At 46.2% G+C, this 21,195-nt stretch overlaps 1 protein-coding gene across 4 annotated transcripts in view; it reads left to right on the top strand.

The window, feature by feature from the left end:
- The window catches only part of Vangl1 (VANGL planar cell polarity protein 1), a 52,786-nt gene that overhangs the window by 22,759 nt on the left and 8,832 nt on the right, over positions 1-21,195 (top strand). For 3 of the 4 annotated variants that reach the window (XM_046458226.2, XM_058583594.1, XM_046458228.2), the window contains exons 5-8: positions 16,099-16,232; positions 17,286-17,324; positions 17,624-17,756; positions 18,606-18,840. In XM_046458226.2, coding sequence (XP_046314182.1) covers positions 16,099-16,232; positions 17,286-17,324; positions 17,624-17,756; positions 18,606-18,840 — 541 coding nt within the window. The remainder of the gene's footprint in view (positions 1-16,098; positions 16,233-17,285; positions 17,325-17,623; positions 17,757-18,605; positions 18,841-21,195) is intronic. The other variant, XM_046458229.2, reaches the window with a different exon arrangement.

The raw sequence follows: 21,195 nt of genomic DNA, 5'->3' as shown, positions 1-21,195 counted from the left end.
TCCACAATGAACTCTCTAAGGCAGGACCTGGTTCTTCTGGGGTCTTCAGTGCTCAGCATGGAGCATGGCACATGCTCAGATGGTCCCTGGGATGTCTGACTTCAAGCTTCTCACTCCCCAGGCCCTTGTGACTCCTGGACAGAATGTGCTGATGTGTGTGATCTGCAGTAGTGAAGCTGGCCAAGTGGCCAAGGTCGGCAAGGGCATCTTGGTGAGAAACAGAACAATTGGCTTTGTTTTGGCTAGAGCCCAGGCGGGTGGCTCAGCCCCTGTTTGGAGTCAGGTCACACTTAAGCCATTGAGTTGGCAGTCACCTCTTTCATTCCTTTGGTTCTGCTCCTACCACACGGAGGACTGGGTGATTTAGCGTTCAAGGTTACTTGCCACCCTAATTGATCCTCAGAGGGAATTGGTGTCTGATTCACATGCTCTACACACCACATATGGTGTTTTGAGGGTTTTGAAGATGCCTGTGTGGCTCTGAAGGCAAATAAGTCACTGCTATATATTAATCTCAGTTTTCTTTCCATTTTGGAAAATGACCCGAAGATTTGTTTTAAGTACTTCTGTGTGCAGAGCCCAGAACTTGGAACTCCAGAGACACCTGGGTGACTGCCTGCTTTGTATCAGGACTCTGGGATTTGCAGTCACTTGGAGAGAGACCAGTAATACTGCTCTGTGGCAGATAGTTGATGAAATAGGCCTATAGACAGGTGACGGGGACAATGGATAGGAGATCTCAGACAGTGGCAGTGACCAAGACCAGCAGGGAACAGTATGTCCCAGGACAGGATTTAGAGAAGTTAAGGCAAATGGAGAGACATCCAGCTGTGGGCAAGTGGAGAGAGGTAGTATTTGGAACTGCATGTGAATGTGAGCAGCCAGCGCACTGGCCAGGAGTGGGACCTACCAGGGTTCGGGTTTTTGGCCTTTATTCCTCCTTGGTGCCAATCTTATCTGTGATAGGAAGAGTGATACCTTTCTCACACCTAGGGTACTTTGTCTGACTTCCCCTCCATCAGCTCTCACTCCCTGTAAGTCTGGTCAATCTGATCTGCACTCCACATCTGAGTAGAATCGAGGGGAACAAATCAAACAGCCCCCCCCAAATGCCATAACCGGTGGCAGTCCTGGCATCTCACCACACAGCTGTACTGGTCAGAACGAGGAGGAGAAGCCACAGCAGGGCTTTGCTGCAGGGCCCGCAGGCTTACGGCAAACCTCAGTCTGCTCTCACTGTGACCAACTACTGCCTGTCTTTACTTTCTAAAGCAAAGCCAATCACCCCAGCTCCCCAGGGAGACTTAGGCGTTGGCTAATGTCCAGCAGCTGAGGTGGGGAGAACGTTTGAATGGTTCCCGGTATCTTCTTTTCGGACCCTCTTCCTCTTCCTGCCCTGTGTCCAGCCCCCTTTGTCCTTCCTGTGGAGACCCTGAATTATGAGGTGGAAAAATTGGCTGGGGAAGGAGAGATGTCTTTCCTCCCAATTAGAGCCCTCAGCGGGGCTGGATGACCTGTGACAGGCAGTCTGCAAGGGCTGGAGCAGAGTTGGCATTTCTCCTGGCACTGTGTGGGCCTGGTCACCCGCCGATCCTTGGGCTAAATCCGATCCAAACCCAGAAGTGGCTGAAAGAGTCACTGGGCTGGAAATATAACTTCTAAGCCTTTTTGTAAAGTATAGAGACAGGAGGAAAGGCACATGGGAACGCACAAAAGCCAGCCTCAGACATCAGAATAGCAGGTCTTCATCAGACCTGACCAGAATGACAGGCCGTTCCATTTTCCCTTTATGCAAAGCCTTCACTGCACCAGCAACCTACTGGGCTTAGGTGCAGAGTGATGGGGAGTGCTTTTTTCCTGTTTTCAAAGATGGTTTCATTGAATGCACCGAGCTATTTTTGAAAGTTGTCAAAAGAATGCCTACTCTTTAGTTGGTTTTTTTTTTTTTTTTAAGGAAAATAGGCTTCTTGTTAGTTCTCATAAAAAGCACTTGCTGTGGCCCAGCTTGTTGGCAAGAATAGAATTTGGGGCTTATTTGAAAACTTTTTTTTTTAATGCAAAAGGTTATTGTTATAGGATAGATAATGCTTCAAATAGATCAAGAGACTTCCTAACCTTCCCCCGGTGCCTTAGAAGTTACAGGAGCTTTTCATACCTTTGGTCTTAATTTACCCCACCTCAGGAGTCAGAGCAAGTTGGGTATAGTGTCTCCCTATTGCAGTTGAGAAGCTGATCTCCAGGTTAAGAGACCTGCCCAAGGTCACAAGGAGCCAGCACCTTGCTGTGCATCACACCCCCCGAACTTTCTAGAGCACTCTAAGCTCTTGGCGACGTTGGTTCGCAATTCTCCACACACATCCCACAGGTCTTGCACCATTCTCCCATGGTTTGCTAACTTTTCTGCCGTTTCAAGAGGGACAAGTGAATTTCGATCTGACTGTATTTGAAGAGAAACCCAGATGAATAGAGAAAAGAGACTGAAAATGATGTGTGATTATTCTAATTAAGAATTTCTAAGTTTTGAAATCTTTCAAGGAAAGTACTGTGAACACTGGAATGCCGACACTGGTGTCATTGCTTGAACTCGAGGTGAAGAAACAGGGACAAAGAAAACCTCAACAGTGACTGATCACATGGTTCTGATCTGCCAGGACGCTTCTCCACTCATAACATGCAACTCGATCTTCACAACAATCCCGAGGGGAAGGCACTGTTATCCTCATTTTTAATGAGGAAACTGAGGCATGGAGAGTTAAGCAAGTTTGTAATGGAGGAGCCAGATTTTGAGCCCTTGGTGATCTGGCTGCAGAATGATCTTAAGCACTCACCATTCTGCCTCTGAATGGAGGCTCATCTTCACGCCACAGCATGTGAGCAAGCTCTGGTAGCACTGTTGGTGAGCATCTGGTAGCACTGTTGGAGTGTTACCGTGTCCCAAGCTGGGTACTAGCTATTGTACACATTTTCTTTTTTCATTCAACTTTTAGCTTCAGGGCTGGAGTGGACGGAATGAAGAGGATAGTCAGGGCATTTTTTTTTAAATAGTTGTAGGTGGACAGCATGCCTTTATTTTATTTGTTTTTAATTTTAGGTGGTGCTCAGGATTGAACCCAGTGCCTCCCATGGGCCAGGCAAGCATTGTGCCACTGAGCGACAGCCCCAGCCCTGGCCAGACCTTTTTGCAGTCTCTGCTTCACATGTCTCAGGAAGACATCTTACCCTTTGCTATGTAACAACTACTTCACAATGTAATAGTTTAAACCAACCACCGTTTTATTATTTCTCATGTTCTGCAATGTGGATTGGGCTCAGCCAGGAGACTCTTCTGCTGGTGGTCCCTGTGTGGTTGAGTCAGCTGGGCCGGGCTTCTTTTCCTATCCTGTATTCTGAGGGGCTTTCCTCTCCATATAGCCTGTCTTTGTTGTTTCTACATTAGGATATTCACACTTCTTAAAGGGCAGCTCAGGGTTCCCACTAGCATAACTCAGAAGCTTCCAGGCCCCTTAAGTCTGAGGCCTAGAATTGGCTGTGTTTTACTGCTATTACATTCTCTTGGTTAGAGCAAGCCCCAGCCTACCCCAGATTTTAGGATTGATAACTACACAGGTGGAGACTAAATCTAGGAAGCCTGCTTCAATGTAGCAGACACCCACCACCTTGGACTGCCATTCCCCCTCTATTTATTCTTTGTTTGCATATAATTCTAACAGACTTAATTATTGGATTCTATGCCTTAGAAATGCCAGAAGTAACATGGAGGGAGTAGAATCTGCTTTCAGGAGACACATAGACACCAATGAAAAGGGATTACCAATAGTGATCAGCAAGAAGAGGCAGAGAACCCACAGAAGTAGACACAATGTGCTGTACTCTGGGGAACCCCTATTCACGGTGACCTACTCTTTAGGGTTTTCGTATTGCTAAGTTTCATTGTAACTAATTTAGCAGGAGATGTTAACTGTTTGTTGTTGTTGGTTTTTAGGGGAGTTGCTGGGGATAGAACCCAGGGCCTTGCACATGCTAAGCAAGCATTCTACCGCCGAGCTACATTCCCAGCCCCAATAAATGCTCCATTCATTGAGACCAGGAGTATCTCATAAATCGGCCCCTTGAACATGAACCTCTTTATCAAAGCTCTAGTAACTAGTCCTGGAACCTTCTGCGCTTTAGACTGATTCTTGGAGTGCTTTCAAACTGTGGAAGTTTCTGATTATGCATGATTGTTTTATTACTCTGTATAAAGGACTAGATATGTCCCCTACCCCCAAATTTATATGAGCTCTAACCTCCAATGTAGCTGTATTTGGAGATGGGGTCCTCTAAGGGAGTATATGAGATTAAATGAGGTCATGGAATGAGAACCTATTTGATAGATTAGTGTCCTTGTATCAAAGAGACACCAGAGAGCTTGCTCTATTTCCATATACCACCGCTGCCCCCAAACACACACACAAAAGAAAAGGCCACGTGAGGTCATAGAAGGAAGGTGGCCATCTGAAAGCCAGGAAGGGAGTTCTCACCAGGAGCCAAATGGCTTGACCTTGATGTTGGCCTTCTAGCCCTCAAAACTGTGAGAAAATAAATTTCTGTTGTGTAAACCACCCCATCTTGTATATTTTGTTAGGACAGCTCAGGCTAAAACAGGAATATTTGAACACCAGTGGTTTTTGACCCTGGAGCCCCCCAAATCAGTGCAGCTCAGCCCTGATGATACAGCCCCTCTTGTTCTTTCTCCGGCTCGTATCCACATCCTCCCAGCTTGAGTGGGGGGCCTTGCTTCTCAGGCTTGCACTTTGGTTTTCTAGTTAAAAACGAAGAAGGGCAGGTCTCCCAGGGAAGTTAAAGTTACTGCTGTAATTCCAGGACATTCCAGCTCCCCGTGAAATCTTATGTTTATGATTCTATGTGGAGTAGTATCCAAGCCGGTGATCACAGGGTTGATCAGACCTGACCGCCACACTGGGCCAGGCCCCTCCCTCCTGTGTTGGGACTGGCACCAACAGTCAGGGAGGGATCTCAGAGGCCCCAGAGCCATTGGCTGTGACAGCAGGGAGTGTTTTAAAATGACCATCAGAGGTTCTGGCTCATGTTACTGTGAACATGGTTTCATATACAATGTTACTTTTAGAAATGTGGGGTTTTTTTTTTTTGTTGTTTTTTTTTTTTTTTACTTTTGTAACTACTTTTCAATAAGGATAAATTCAGCAGTCAGCAATCATTGCCTCCACTCCCTAAAAAATAAATAAATAAATAAAAGCAAAAGGATAAAAAATGAATGCAAACTTAAAGATGCAGTGTGAAGGTTTCTGCTCAGACTCTTTGGCTGGGGGGAGGAGGGTTTGAAAGGCGGGAATGGAGCTGCCGTTTGTGGTCTGTGCTGTGGTGCCTGTTTGAAAGTGGCTTTAATGAGTGTGTAAGATGCCGGACACTGAAGCCCTGTGTTTATACAGCTGCCTCCTGGCAGCAGTGGCCACAGCTGGATGGTTTGTCACACTCCTGGCGTCTGCTCCCTGCGGCACACTGAGGCCCAGAGGACTCACCTCCATGGAGCACGGCTGCCCTTGGAGGGGAAGCTGGTGTAGATGGCCCTCCTGGGGGCAGAAGGTCATGACCCTGAACCAGGGCTGCTCTTTCCCCTCAAGGACTCTCTCCAAAGGCCTGGCCCATACTCTACACACTGATCTGCAGATCTGTGGGTGTGATGAGATATGTGCATGGTGGGGTGCTGACACTCAGGAAGGCTGATGGCCTGGGGCCGCCTTTCCCTGTCCTGCGAAGCCACCACCCAGCTCTGCTCTGGTTCTGGCCTGACCCTGTGTCTGTGAGCTGAGATCCAGTTGGACAGGCTGGTGGCCCTCCGACTCCGGGCCTTTCACCTGTGTCCCTGCAGTCTTCCAGGGGCCAGAGGTGCTAACGTAGAGGAAGGTGAGGTAAGGAAGTAAGGATCTGGGAGGTGCTCTCAGTCCATATCTAGATGGACTTGTTAGAGCACCCTCCGCAGACGCTTGTCTTTGATCCTTGGATCTCGGCTGTTTATCTTGGTGTAATTCAGCTCTGTAATTTAAGACACTGAGAAAACTGAGTTCCCATCCCAGGCAGGAGGCGTGGCCCAGACTGGACCAGGCAGGGAGGTGACAATGTGGTGGGGTCTGTGCTGAGGCTTGCAAACCAGCCTGCCAAGCAGACCAAGGCACAGCCAAGCCTGCCACCTAGGGGGATGTGTCTCCTAGGTACTAAGTGGGACAGGGCTCTGTCATCTCTGTTCTGTGGGAAGATATAACTAGAGCTGTTCAGGAGGAGGCTGTCTGCTCAACAGGGCTGTCCCCTCACTCAGAGCCCATGGTAGGATCGTGACAGCTTTGTGTTGTTTCACTCCTGAGACCCACAGAAGCAGGTCTTGATGTCACAGACTGCTCCTACTGTGGAGAGAGTGGTTGCCTCTGCACGTGCTTTGGGCGTTATTTTAGTAGTATTAAAGTGGGTGTTTCCCAAGGCTATACCATATCATTAGAAAGTTAAAATGGGGGAAAATAAAGAACATCAAGAAGTGCCGTGGGTGTCCTCCAGCCTGCACTTGGAGGCCATTCCATGATGACTAAGTCCTGTTGATTCTGTGCCCTTCAAGCTCTGGGATGAGATCTCTCAGGCTTCCACTCCGCTTGCTCGTCATTCGGAGTGGATGCCCTGCAAGGCTTGTCCACAGCCTCATATTCAAAGCAGAGACCTGCACACTTTCCAGCTTGCAGTGATCAGTTCAAAGAACCTGGGAAGCCAACAAGCCGGGGCACTTATAAATCCAGGTAACCAGGGTAGGGGACTTCCTGCAGGCCTTGACTGCAGGACAGAGCCATTAATGTGCACCCTTTCTCAGGATAGTCATTGTGCCTGCTGTCTCAAGATGTTAAGCAGTGTGTCCTGCTGGATGTGTCCTGACAGAGTCCCAGAAAACTTAACCTTTCTCCCAGGTCAGTAAATGAGCCAATTGCAGTTGGTCCCCTCAGGTTCTAAGGTGATCGTTGCCTGTTATCTGTGTGAGACTGGGGTATGCCAACTTCCCAGATGCAACTGCAAGACGAACATTTTAATTAAAAGGCAGAGGGTCGGGAGACGTAAACACTCATGTGTCTGGTTGTCAGTACAGATAGCAGCGTTCAGGGGCTAATTATATTTGCTTCTCTGGGACTTGCAGGAACATTGCTGCAAGGGGTCCCAACTGACTGTCCGTTTTACTTCAGGTCTGGGGAGCAGTGAAGCCCCCCCACACACACACACACAGGTAGACTCGGCTCTCATAGACTTTTCTGGGGGAGAAGTGGCAGTTAGGTAAACACAGTCACCTGCTCACACTCCGTCCCACTGTCTCGTGCCTCATCCTTTTTCACCTTTGCGTTTGTGCAGAGCCTCAGTTGGCAGTGACTTAGCCCCGCCTTGCCCTCTCCTGCTCCCATTCCTTTTCCCCTAAATATACATGTGTTGGCTTCTTAGGGCTCCTGTAATATATGACCACAAATGGGTCCCTAAAAGCAGTTTCCTCTCTCGGTTTCTCAGAAATGTGAGACCTAGGTGTTGGCCAGTCCACGATCCCTGGGAGGGTTCTCAGGAAGAATCCTGGCCGGCTTCTTCCCAGCTCCTGGTGGCGGCTGACAACCCTTGCATTGCTGACCTGCAGCTGCTTCACTGCAGTCTCTGCCTCCTCCATCCCTCTGTGTCCCCTGGTCCTCTAACCACACCAGTGTGACCCTACTTTAACAACATCTGTAAGGACTCTGTTGCCAAACAAGGTCACATTCTAAGGCTCGGGGTGGATATAGATTTCACGAGACACTTCCAATGGGATGGGTTTCTCAAAGCTGTCCTTTGAGTGGATGCTGACCCCACTGCTCCCATTTTTGTAGATATTCAAGCTGTTTAACCCTGTATCTGCTTGCACCGCTTCCTCTGCCTGGAATTTGCCTTATAGCCTGCATTCCACACAGTAGGATCATCATTCATCTTTTCAGACTTAACTGAGAAACTCTAACCTCCCTCCCTCATGGACTTCAGCTGACCCCCCCACATGTCCTGCCACTGCCTCTGAATCTCTTGATTGTACTTGCTGCTTGGGTGGTTGTCACCACTGATTGGAGTGGAAACCTTTTTGAAGGTCTGACTCACATCCGTATCTCTGCACTTGGGACCTAGCAGGTGCTCATAATTCATAATTGCTTGGGATGGAGCAGGAGAGGCTGGTTATTAGGGTTTCTCTGAGTGTCAGCATCCTTCGTCGGCTCACAGGGTAATGACTACATACTCTAAAAGGAAGTCTTTCCAGATTTTACTGTGTGATAAGAAAACTGTCCAGTGCTTTTCCTGTCAGCACCTACCTAGGTAATCAGAATCATGGCCTGGCATTGATGTGGAGCCTTAGCGTGCAAGATGGGTCTTCACATTTTCCACACGTGAAGAGAGCTATTTTTAATAGAGTTAAGGGGATCCAGTTAATGTTTAAGAAGTGGTTACAACTTGAAAGGGGCTTTTTCCAGGGCCACTTGGCTATGTCCTCTCTTCTCCTCCCTGCTCTGTAAGAAGTGAGGACTTGAGCCTGGATGAACTCCAAAGCTCAGGGCTAATTTCTGACTTTAATAATGTGCACGAGTTTGATTGCAGAAGCCACATTAAAGTCCAGGGAAAAGTGAACAAATAGGATGTAGTTCACAGGAACCCTGTGGGTGTGGGCGTGTCTGTGTGTGAGTCTACTCACACTGGTCTAGGCCTCAGTGCCTTTATATGTAAAATAAAGAGGTTAAAAGGAGATGGTTTATGGGGCTGGGGCTGGGGCTCAGTGGTAGAGCACTTGCCTAGCATGTGTGAGGCACTGTGTTCAATTCTCAGCATTGCATATAAATAAAGGTTCATTGACACCTAAAATATAAATATATATATATATATATTTAAAAGGAGATGGTTTATGGCCACGGTTATTTCCTTCAAGTATCTGATGTACTTTAACAAGAAAGAGGGCCTTGGGCCCAGAGGAAGTTATGGGTAGGCCAGGAGAAGAAAGATTACTTTAGTTCCATGTGAGAGAAAACTTTCTTTTCAGTCCGAGGCTGGAGATCGTTCAAGGCATTATCAATAGGCTTGGTGTATGGATGGATTAGGAGATTAAGTCCAGTGGACTCCAGTTTTCTCAATTCTTGAATCTCTGGGTGAACTAAGATTCCCTCCATTTCTAGAATTCTGGGACCAAATGCCTGAGATAATCAACTTATTAGGAGGAAAGGTAGATTTGGGCTCACAGTTTCACTCCAGGGTCACTTGGTCCCATTCCTTTGGACCCAAGGTGAGGTGGAACATGGCAGGGAGCACATGGCAGACAGAGCAAAGCAGCTCACCTCATGGCAGCCAGGAAACAGAGTCAGATAGGAAGGGGCTGGTGTCCCAAGGTCCCCAGCAAGGATGTGCTCCAGTGACCTAACTGCCTTCCACCAGACCACTCCTCTTACAGGTTTCACCGCCCCCCAATAACATCACATGGCCTTTGGGGTCCACTTAAGACCCAAACCATAACAGTGATTCCAAATAGGTGGAAGTTGGATTGTGGTTTTATGCCCAGGCCCTGCATGAATTATCCAGCCACCAACCAGCCCCATCCTTGTTCCAAGATGCTCATGCCCATCATTAGCAATATGATTCATTTTTTATTTGTAGAATGCTTTGTGAAGTTACAAAATGCTTTCACTGGCATGATTTCATTTGCTCTTTTCAGCAACACATGCAGTGGTGGGGATTCTCTTTCCATCACCCGCCAAGAAAGTGAAATGATTTATAGAGGGTTCTAGAGTAGCAAGATCGGGTCTGGAATCCAGACCTTCTGACACTAAGGTGTGTGCTGTTTCAACCTTGTGCACTGTGGACTCCTCCCTGGGGGGAGTTTTTATTTCCAGGAAGCTTACAGTTGGGAGGAAATACTGAAATAAAGAGTAACCTAACTTTATGGTCTCTGTCCCTAAGGATAGCCACGCAGAGGGACCCACCATGGCTCATGTCCTGTGGCAACACCCTTGCAGTGAGGCTTTGGTCGGGAGGTTGACGCAGGTACATATGGGAAACAGACTGGCCTCCGTAACTTATGCCGACTTATGCGCTTATGATGGTTTCCACTTATGAGGTATTTCCTTTGAGCCAAGCCCTTTAAAATATATTATCTTACTTCATGTTTAGAACAAACCTAAATCAGGCCAGCAGCTCCTCTTTAGGAAGCAGGAAAATAGATGGTGAACTCCCAAGGCTCCAGTATTTTTCCTGCTTTAAATGCCAATTAAATTTGAAGTCTTGGAAAGTACTAGAACTCAGAATTTCCCAGTAATAATTAAGCTCATGAGCAACTGTCACATGCTGATGCAGCCTTAACCCGTATTTGGATTCCGTCATCTCTTACTAGAATGTGCCATAGTGCCACGTCCCCATCATTTCTGTAGACTTGGGAATATACTCTATACCAGTGAGTATTTTGATCCCATTTACCATGATATAACAAGGCATTCAGGGTTGCTGTTCCTATCCTGCAGATGAAGAATCTGAGGTTTGGAGAAATTAATAACTTTTTTTTATGATCCAAGAAAAGGTGAGAGAGTCTGGCTGCACGTTATCGGCACCATTTCTGCTGTGATGCTGCCTTCCATTGTCTCTGTACCAGCCCTCAGGTGGGCACAGAGCTTGGGGGAGGCAGGGGAAGGTACAGGTATGTAGAACATTTGGGGGCGGAAGGGTTTGTGTTCTTGTTTTCTTAGTTTATCTTTCACAGATCTTTCAGATTTTCTGAACCACAATTTGGACTATCTTTCCAGGTTTAGTACAAAGGTGAGCCCCCCTCTTCCCTGTTGCCACTGTGGTCTGTGGAGTTGTCAACACTGGAAGTATTGTGGTTGTGTAAACACAAAAGACCACATCCTTTCATATTCCATCTTCTCTGTCCTTCAAATAAAATAGGCCATTTACCAGCAAATGCCATAATTTCATTCTTCTTTATGGCTGAGTATTATTCCATTGTGTGTGTGTACATACACACATATATATACATGTACACACACACACACACACACACACACACATATATATATATATATATATATATATATATATATATATATCTCACATTTTCTTTATTCATTCATCTGTTGAAGGGCACCCAATCCTGAAAAGCCAGAGGCTGCATGTTCTTTCTGATATGTGGATGCTAACTCACAATGATGGAGGGAGGGGGAAGAATAGATGTACTTTGGATTAGACAAATGGGAATGAAGGGAAGGAGGGGGAATGGGAATAGGAAAGACGGTAGAATGAATCAGACATTACTATCCTATGTGCATATGTGATCACATGACCAATGTAATTCTACATCATGTACAACCAGAAGAATGAGAAGTTATACTCCATATATGTATAATATGTCAGAATACATTCTACTGTCATGTATAACTAATAATAACAATTTTTTTTAAAAAAAGAAAAAGAAAATAGTCCAGTAAGGCAAGCTGGTCAACAATGGGTTTTAAGTGAAGTCGTAGCTGTCAGATTCCTTCAGCATTTGTGCTGACCCCTTGCTCGCTCTTCCTTCCCCTGGGTTCCGGTTGGGCCCAAGCCCAACAGAGGAGCTTCTTTTCCACTGATGACACCACCCTCCTCTTGGTCTGTGTTGTCTTCATGCGTGTATCTGGGGTTCCTGTGTTTCTGTTTTCACATGTAGATGTTGAATGAATTTCTTTTGGTATGACCAGGCGTATCACTGCATGCTGTTCTCCACGAATCTGTGTGGTCTGGAAGGTATATTTCCTTGGAGAATATATTGGCATGTAATATTGATTGAGCTCAGGCTTCTCCATGTTTGAGCTCAGAGTTCTCTATCGTGGGAGAAGGCTTCTTGCCTGAGGCTTTGATGGAGCCATCTCCATAGTCTGGTTCCCCCTGACTGTAGTTCAGGTCTGCATGGGGTCTGTTGAGCCAGGTCACTGCCTTTGCTCTCTGAACATAATCATAGTAAGAGCAGTGGCAGTTTCTCACCAACTTGATTTTTCTCACCTCCCTCCTTGCCCAGAGATGACCTGGTCTAGAGATTGGGATTAGTGGAAGGGTTTGCCTTTGTTTGAAGGGCATCTGGGTTGGTTCCACAGTTTAGCTATTGTGAATTGTGCTGCTATAAACATTGATGTGGCTGTGTCCCTGTAGTATGCTGTTTTTAGTTCTTTTGGGTGTAGTCCGAGAAGGGGAATAGCTGGGTCAAATGGTGGTTCCATTCCCAGCTTTCCAAGGAATCTCCATACTGCTCTCCAAATTGGCTGCACTTATTTGCAGTCTCACCAGCAGTGTATGAGTGTACCCTTTTCCCCCACATCCTCGCCAGCACTTGTTGTTGTTTGTCTTCATAATGACTGCCATTCTTACTGGAGTAAGATGATATCTTAGAGTAGTTTTGATTTGCATTTCTCTGATTGCTAGAGATCATGAGCATTTTTTTTTTTTTGTATATTGTTGATTGAATGTATGTCCTCTTCTGAGAAGTGTCTGTTCAGGTCCTTGACCCATTTATTGATTGGATTAGTTCTTTTTTTTTTTGGGGGGGGGTGCTTATCTTAAAGAGCTCTTTATATACCCTAGAGATAAGTGCTCTCTCTGATGTGTGAGGGGTAAAAATTTGTTCCCAGGATGTAGGCTCCCTGTTCACCTCAGATTATTTCTTTTGCTGAGAAAAAACTTTATAGTTTGAATCCGTCCCATTTGTGGATTCTTGGTTTTAATTCTTGTGCTATAGGTGTCTTATTAAGGAAGTTGGGGCCTAATCCCACATGATGAAGATAAGGGCCTACTTTTTCTTCTATTAGACGCAGAGTCTCTGGTTTAATTCCTAGGTCCTTGATCCACTTTGAGTTAAGTTTTGTGCATGGTGAGAGATAGGGGTTCAATTTTATTTTGTTGCATATGAATTTCCAGTTTTCCCAGCACCATTTGTTGAAGATGCTGTCCAAAAGATCACAACTGTTTGTTGTTATTGTTGTTGTTTGTTTGTTTAATTAGGCATATTGGTGAAGTATTATCTGAGTCCTGTGGAAATTCTCATTCCCCAGTATTGCTAGATGTGTTGAGTGTCAGACCATTCTCTGTAGGTGAGAGTGTGCACAGCTCTTGGAGGCATTTATAAAAGACGCTGAGAGTCCTTCAGCGCCAGTCTTAGCTTGTGCCAGTCTTAGCTTGTCAGTTTGGGCGGCCAGCCAGGTCCCCTGCTGTCTCTGAGTCATTCTGAGGAGGTGCTAGACCAGAGGAGGATGCCTGCACTTCTTCCCTTGCGTGGTTTTTCAGAGCAGCAGGTCTCAGGCCTTCAGGAGACCGAGACCTCTACTTTAACAGGTCTCTGTCCAGTGGTACCTGTCCCAACCCTGTGCACTTTCCAGGGGATGCCTAGGCTTTGCTCCACGGTCAGATGCCAGGGACTTGCCCCAGTTTGGAGGGTGTCTGCTGGAAGTCAGCAGGATGGGAGTCCTGCTGGAGAGGGGCAGGGACAGAGCCCCTTCTCCAGGAAGCACAGGGTACTTGTTGGTGGTCGTGGGCTGGAGGCGTTGCAGATCGCAGTTATTTCCTCACCGACAGACTTAGTGGGATTCCCTGGGCTGCTCCTCGTGGCCTTGCTGAATAGAAATGCAAAACCTATAACCGCAGGAGAGTTTTACTTTGAAACTGGGCCTGAGGAGAACCTTTAAAATTGCCATTTCATCTTAAAATTTTGATCAGGGAAATAATTTTCTGCTAGAAGCCAGGCACCCAGGGACAGTCTAGGTCAGTGTAGGAGCATGGGATGAAATAGCGTGGTCCCCAGTGTCTGTCTGTGTGACCGAGGCTCATGTCTGTGCAAAGGAGCTCCCTGTCCCACAAAAGCCCAAAGACTCTGGAAAATCAGCCTGGAGACAGGGCCAGGAGTAAAGTGTGCAAGGACGCATGTGCGTGCACTACTCAGGGCGGGGCGTGGCAAGCCTCTGGGTGCAGTCGGCATGGAGAAGTACCCGCCCCCCTGGGGAGAATGCCACAGGCAGAGGGTGAGGGAGAAGGTTGAGAGCACAGTGAACTGGAGGGCCACCAAGAGCTCAGGACAAGCAGGGTGGACCTCTGCACAGAAGTCCACAGTGACACAAAACACGGCTCAAGGGCCACCTCCCCAGGAAAGCTGATCTTGCACCCTCATTAGCTCTTCTGTGTGCTTGTGCAGTCCCCATGTATTCTGGAATAAGAGCGTGCTCATTGTCACATTGCCACATTCCATGCACCTGGCTATCCTTCCTCTATCCTTATAGTCCCAGTGCTGGTGGATGCAGGTCCCTAAGTATGAGAATGGTGAGTGAGCTGGGTACAGTGACACATGCCTGAATCCTAGTGACTCAGGAGGCTGAGGCAGGAGGATCTCAAATTTGAGGCCAGCCTTAGCAATTTAGTGAGGCTTTAAACAGCCTCAGTGGTTGAGCACCCCTGGGTTCAGCCCCCAGTACCCCCACTCCCCTCAAAATAAATGGTGAGTAATTCACTGAATGATGGGATGACTAGGACTTTCAAAATAGGAATTGGCTTTTAGGAATCTTAGATTTCCATTACACAAAGTTGATCCTCACCAAATTTCCCCTGACAGTGTTCCTTTGGTTTACATGACTCTGTGTGTGTGTGTGTGTGTGTGTGTTATTATGCAGATCACTAATTGAGGCTGCTCTCTCAAGGAGATTAGCTGACTGACTTCTAGATTGTCTTTGGACTCTCTATTAAACTCTTAAAGCAGAGCCCTAAGGGGACAGGGCAGTTTCTCTGCTGTCCAGCTGGTAGGCCAGGGGCCTCATTGTCTTGATGTGAAGTGGAGATCCCTGGGCTTCCCTGAGAGTGTTGGAATGCAGCATGGTCATCCAGGAATCAAAGACACTGCCTGCCCCCACCCGCTGGGTGCTCCAGCTATTATAAATCACCCTCACAAGACTCAGCAGAGAACTAGGAATGAAAATCAAAAGGGCAAGATAAAAACAGAGTTATGGTATTTAGTACCCTGATGGCTGGTGAAGAGCTTGGAGATCATACTTAGGGGCTCCATCTTATAGCAGAAAGAGCCCAGGTAGGAGGTTTGAGTCTGCATCAGAATCCCAGCTCTCCCGTGTGTCTGACCCAACATTGTTGAGCTTCAGTGTTCTTGCCTTGAATGATTGTATGGGCCAAGAGAGATGGGGCATGTAAAACTCTTGGTCTTATTGTAGCAAACTCCTCTTTGAGGTCATGTTTATCCTGCATCTGGCACCAGGAGTGTGTTCCTGTGTCACCCCCTGCTCATTCCTGAGTACGGGTGCCCTCCCCCCATGTACACTCCTCCCGGTGGACGTTTCCTGTCCTCTGCTTCCCCAGGGATCACCCATGGTTCTAGCAGATGAAAGCTTAGAGACCTTGAGCACTGGGAGAGAGATGGCCACTCTCTGCGTACATCCTGCTGAGAGCCAGTCCAGGGGTCGGAGGCCTTGTGGACCATGAAGCTCAAGTGCTCTCAGCTGTCGCCTTCTTTTAAGGACTCTGCCCTTATGTGACTGCCATTGTGCTGCTGATCGATATAGACCTAAGCCCCAGGATTCCCTACTCCTGGGGCAGGGTGGCGTATGACACAGAACTCTCAACAAGGTCCTTGGAAACCTGAGTCTCTTGTTCTGTCGCTCATGAGCTCTGTGACCATCTTTAAGTCTCTTGCCCTTTCTGGCATCCTCAGTTTTCTCTTTTGTAAACCGAGGAAAAATAGGAAATACTGCACACAACCTATGTCTAAATGTCCATGACAATTTGTCACTTCTTCCTCTTCCAACTGTTGGCCGGATGAAATACAGCTAATCACGGAGCCCGGAGAAAGACAGGGAAGCCATATGTCAGTGAGACTCAGTGTGGTCTTTGAGGTCTCATCCTGGTGACACAGGGTGTGTGGGGAGCTCAGCTGACTTTGGAGGGAAATTATCCTTATGTTCTTTTACTTAGCCTGACTCAGAAAGACGATTTTTCACTGAGGACCTGCTTATCCCTTGAAAAAGCCTTTCTATTAATCTCACCTTCTTTCTACAGCATCCAACGAGCAGCTTTGGTGGTTCTGGAAAATTACTACAAAGATTTCACCATCTATAACCCGAACCTCCTCACAGCCTCCAAATTCCGAGCAGCCAAGCACATGGCCGGGCTGAAAGTCTACAACGTAGATGGTATGTACCTGGAAACCGTGTCCGGTGTGTGCAGGGGCACATTGGAGTGATGGTGTAGTTTAAATGTCATGGTATATTGGATTCTACCTTCTCTTTGTGCTTACCTGTGTACCTTCTCATTCCAGAACAATTTCTTTCTCCTTTTTATTTATTTTTTTTTTAATGTAGGCAAACATTTGCAGAGGAATGTTGACGATGTGGGAAGTTTATTCATTTGGGGATTTTTATGATTGAAGACAACAGTGGGTGTGTTTCCTGCCTCCTGCTGGGAATCCCATATATTGAAAGCTGTTAGGAAAGGGCAACTTTTGAAAATTTGAAGAAGTTATAAAAAGACTCAGAAAGCTACCCAGATCCATTCAGATTAGAAATTTTGGTGGTTCGGGCACCTGGTGAAATGCTTAGGAGACACTTCTCCGTCCTGGTTAGGAGGTAGATGGCAGGAGGTTGGTGGCCAGGCTGGGGAAGTCCAAGTTGCGTTTTCAGGGTGTCAGATGGTAAAGTGCAAGAAACAAGACCCCAGTGTCATTCTTGCAGGGCACCTTGGGTCAGGGTAAGAGCTTTGCAACTCTAGAAGAGGATTATGCTGTCAACAAGTCGATTTATTTATGCCCATTTCTGGTGGCAATATCCTTCCTGCCTTTTCGGGGCAGTGAACAAGGTGAGAGCTTCCTGGTAAATCCTGAAGGTCTGGTAAATTCCACCTGTGATCTAAAAACTTAGGTAGATTCTCCCTAGTGAAATCAAGTCACCAGCCAAGTAAGCCACCCATTATTAGAAAGCCTGAAATCTGCCGTGTCTTTCTGATAAGAAGGTCAGCAGTGATAGAACCAAGGTGGTTCTAAGTTTGAATTAACAGATGGGCCATTTTGCATGTCCTTAAGCATGGGTATTTTCTGTAAACGTTGTGGCTGCCGTGACGTTCCAGCCTAGCTTGTCTTCCTGTGTGTGACCAGTGTCTCATGTCCCTTGACTTTCTTTTTTCTCTGTCTGTCCTTGTTCTCCCATCCCTGCTCATTCTCTCTCATTGTTTGCTGACATGTGATGTCCCAGCTGCCCTTATGGCCAAACTGAAACTTTGTGTAACAGATGGTAAGTGACATCTTCAGCACACTCTGGGTGTTGTTTTTTGGCCAGTGTTTTAAGTGTTGAGCATTCTGAGATCCTTCTCTATTTCCCCTGATCAGATTGGGGTTAGATTTCCTTGCTCTCATTGCTTTGGTCATAGGGAAAGTGGAGCAGGGGTCCTATTCCCCCTCCTGGGAAGTGTAGGGACTGTATGTGGCTTCTTGGGGGCTGGGTGGACCATGCTGATGGACTGCGGTTCTAGTTATCTGCTGTTTCCCAGCCCCTTGGTAGTAAAGCTCTTCTTCCTCGTCCTTTCCCCAAAGGCCCCAGTAACAATGCCACAGGTCAGTCCCGGGCCATGATCGCTGCGGCCGCTCGGCGCAGGGACTCCAGCCACAACGAATTGTATTACGAAGAGGCTGAGCATGAACGGCGGGTGAAGAAGCGGAGAGCAAGGTTTGTGGGCCTCCCCACACCACGCCCCTTTGTTGTGGATTTATTTCCCCTTTCTTTTTATTCTGCCCAAATGAACTTTCTATTTACAAATGATCTGCCTGAGCCCTTGGAGTGTACCTGGCTCCTGTGTTTCCCAGACTTTATAGCCAGCACCAGGAGGGCTTGTGAACACAGGTCACAGGGTCAGGGCATCCCTATGCACTCAGTAGGTCTGGGATGAGGCCCGGAAATCTGCATTTCTAACAGATTTCCAGGTGATGCCTGGCCTGCCTTGAAGTGGTCCTGCTCTATGCCCTCAATCCTTGCTGGCTTTCCAGATCTGCTTCTGTTGACTGCAGGGGACAAAGGTGATGGCCCTCATGTGTGGTGTGCCTCTTGCTTCCCTTTTCCAGTGGCTACAGGGTGGGTGGCTGGATCAAAGGGACAGAACTCTGGTACTTTGTAAGCTGCTTCTGCACAACAGCTACCTCTCGGTGTGTGCCGATCTCTTTTCAGCCAGCCTTTGAGGGGCTTTACAACTCTTTTTATCTAAACCTTCATCATAGAGATGGAAAAATGGATTAAAGTAAGTTTCCCAAGCTCATCGGTAGCAAAATTGAGAACAGAGTTCATATCCCAGGCCCAGTGCCTGCCTCCCACATCTAATTTTTGCCGTTAACTTTCTTTTTTCTCCCTCTCCCTCAACCCTCTGGAGAACAGCTAGGGGTGCAAGCTGTGTGACTGAGCCTGGCCGAGATGGTGGTGGCCAGGCTCCTGTAGGTTGGACAGGTGGCCCTCCAAGGTTCTGTGGGACTGTTCTGAAGCCTGCAATGGGTGCTGCCCTGATGACTGTGTCACATCACTTTCCAGGCTGGTGGTGGCAGTGGAAGAGGCCTTCATCCACATCCAGCGTCTCCAGGCTGAGGAGCAGCAGAAAGCCCCAGGGGAGGTGATGGACCCTCGGGAGGCAGCGCAGGCCATCTTCCCCTCTATGGCCAGGGCGCTGCAGAAGTATCTGCGCACCACTCGGCAGCAGCACTACCACAGCATGGAGAGCATCCTGCAGCACCTGGCCTTCTGCATCACCAACAGCATGACGCCCAAGGTGCGCTCCTCGGCTGGCTGGTGCTGTCGGCCCAATTCATCACCAAACATGACCAGTCAGGATTCAGGGTGTTATTAGTTTGAGTATCCCTTATCTAAAATGCTTGGAACCAGAAATGTTTCACATCTGGGCTCCCCTCACCCAAATTTTGGGACATTCACATGAGCCTAATAAGATATCTTGGGCATAAGATCCAAGTCTAACTAGGAAAGTCATTTATGCTTTATAAACACCTTATACACATAGCTTGGAGGTGATTTTATGTAGAATTTTAAATTATTTTGTGCATGAAGCAGAGTTTCTGTACATTGGCTATCAGGCTGTGGCATCATGACAGTGCTCAGAAAGTTTTGGGTTTTGGACCATTTTAGGTTTTGAATCTTTGGATTAGAGATGCTCAGCCTAATCCAGGTGGTAAAAGGGATGACAAAATGAAAACCTTCTCTAAAACACCAAGGAATAAGAATTAGTGATTCTTATTAATTGTCTATTACCTTAGTACAATTGTTTTCTAAATCTGCCTTTCAAAGTCCTCTACATTCTAGGAGAGGAAAGAATTTCTACCTAGAAATAGGATAGATTGGTGGTCAGGGCTGCTCTGTGGGTGCTGGAGCTGAATTGACTTATTCTAACCTGGCTCCTCCTCCTCCAACTAGCCGTGCAGCCTTGGGCAAATACCACATGTCTCTGTGTCTCAATTTTCTAACCTGAAAACTGGCGATAATAGTAATGCCTACCTCACTTGGTCACTATGAGAGATGAAAGAATTAATTTATATGAAATGCTTAAAATAGCACCTGTCATGATAAGGACAATGAAATAGCCATTGCTGTTGATCAAAATCATGCCGTCATTTTGTTGGGAATTTTCTATATTGTAGAATTCATTTTCCTGAATGGTCTTTTGGATTATGAATCAATACACTTTTAGGGATATTAAAGAACATCCATATAATAATAGAGAGTTGTGGCCAAGGAGGCAAAGTAGAGTCAGATTAGCATATGCCATCTCTTTAGACAGTGGTGGATTCAAATTCTGGTCCCACCTACCACATTGGTTGTGGCTGTGCACAAGTTATTCTACACTCGTGGCTTGTTTTATAAAATAGGGATAATATCTACCTCATTGGATTGTTAAGAATGATATCAAGTATGGTGATATGTAAATGTAGATCACATGGTACAAGTGACTGAGCTTGGCATCGTGCATATGTAACATTTGGAAGCTATTTATACATAGGAGCATATTGCACCATATGAGGATCCTGCTGGTTCTATTATCAGTCCTACAGCCTGTAGGAAAGAAATACTGAAATATTCAGTAAGAAATAAGGTTTTCCATATGAGACTCACTAATCCCTTTCCTAGGAAAGATATTCAGCACAATCTGATAAGCGATCAGCTCTCCATATCTGTGAGTTCCACACCTATAAATTCCATATACATGAAAAATATTCAGGAAAAAAAATTGCATCTTTACACGCACACAGTTTTTTTCTTATCATCATTCCCAGAACAATGCAGAATAACAACTTTCTGAATAGCACTTACATTGTATTGGATATTGTAAGTAATCTAGTGGTAATTCAAAGAATAAAGAATAGAGGAGGGTGTGTGACTTATATACAAATACTACTTCCTTTTATGAGAGACTTGAGCTTTCCCTGATTTTGGTATCTGAAGAGGAACTGGGACTGGAACCTGTCCTTCCATGGATACGCAGGGATGATTATATACAAGAATATACATGAAGTTTTTATTTATTTATTTATTTATTTTGCAAAATAACCTGTCATAACTCAAAACTGGAAATAATTTAAAAACATAACAGTGATTGACAAATTATGGCATATTACCTGTTGAAATGTGGGGAAAATTTTTTGTTAAGAGTATTAAGTTACAAAAAGCAGAATGCAACAAAGTACCTACACTGTTTGCAAATGAAGAAAATTAAGTCTGCGTATGCAGAGTCTTGGCTTGTATCCTGTAGAACAAACAGTTGTTCTCCCTTTTTCAAGATTTTTTTAGTTTCCTGTTTGCTTCCTGTTTTGTTTAAAATGCCTACACTTCTCTGAGTTAAAAATAATAGGTATTTTTAGCATAAAAATACAAATACTAAGGACAAGTCTAGTAGAATAATTGCCATTTTCATCCCCCACCTCCAACAGTTCTTTCTGTTAAGTTGGTGTGTATCTATTCAGGTATAGGTGTGTGTGTGTGTGTGTGTGTGTGTGTGTGTGTGCGCGCAAGCAAAATTAAAATCAGAAATGGAATCACACTCCATGTATATATTTTGGAAACCTGCTTTTTTCATGTAAAGCTCTATGATTTTTTTCTTCCCAGATACCATGATTTG

This window comes from Marmota monax, unplaced genomic scaffold (assembly GCF_021218885.2).
Source record: "Marmota monax isolate L192 unplaced genomic scaffold, Marmota_monax_Labrador192_F-V1.1 WCK01_AAM20220418_F8-fsc00087, whole genome shotgun sequence".
Taxonomy (NCBI): Eukaryota; Metazoa; Chordata; class Mammalia; order Rodentia; family Sciuridae; genus Marmota; species Marmota monax.
Note: the sequence above shows the minus strand (reverse complement) of the source record. Positions and strands in the feature narration are given on the sequence as shown.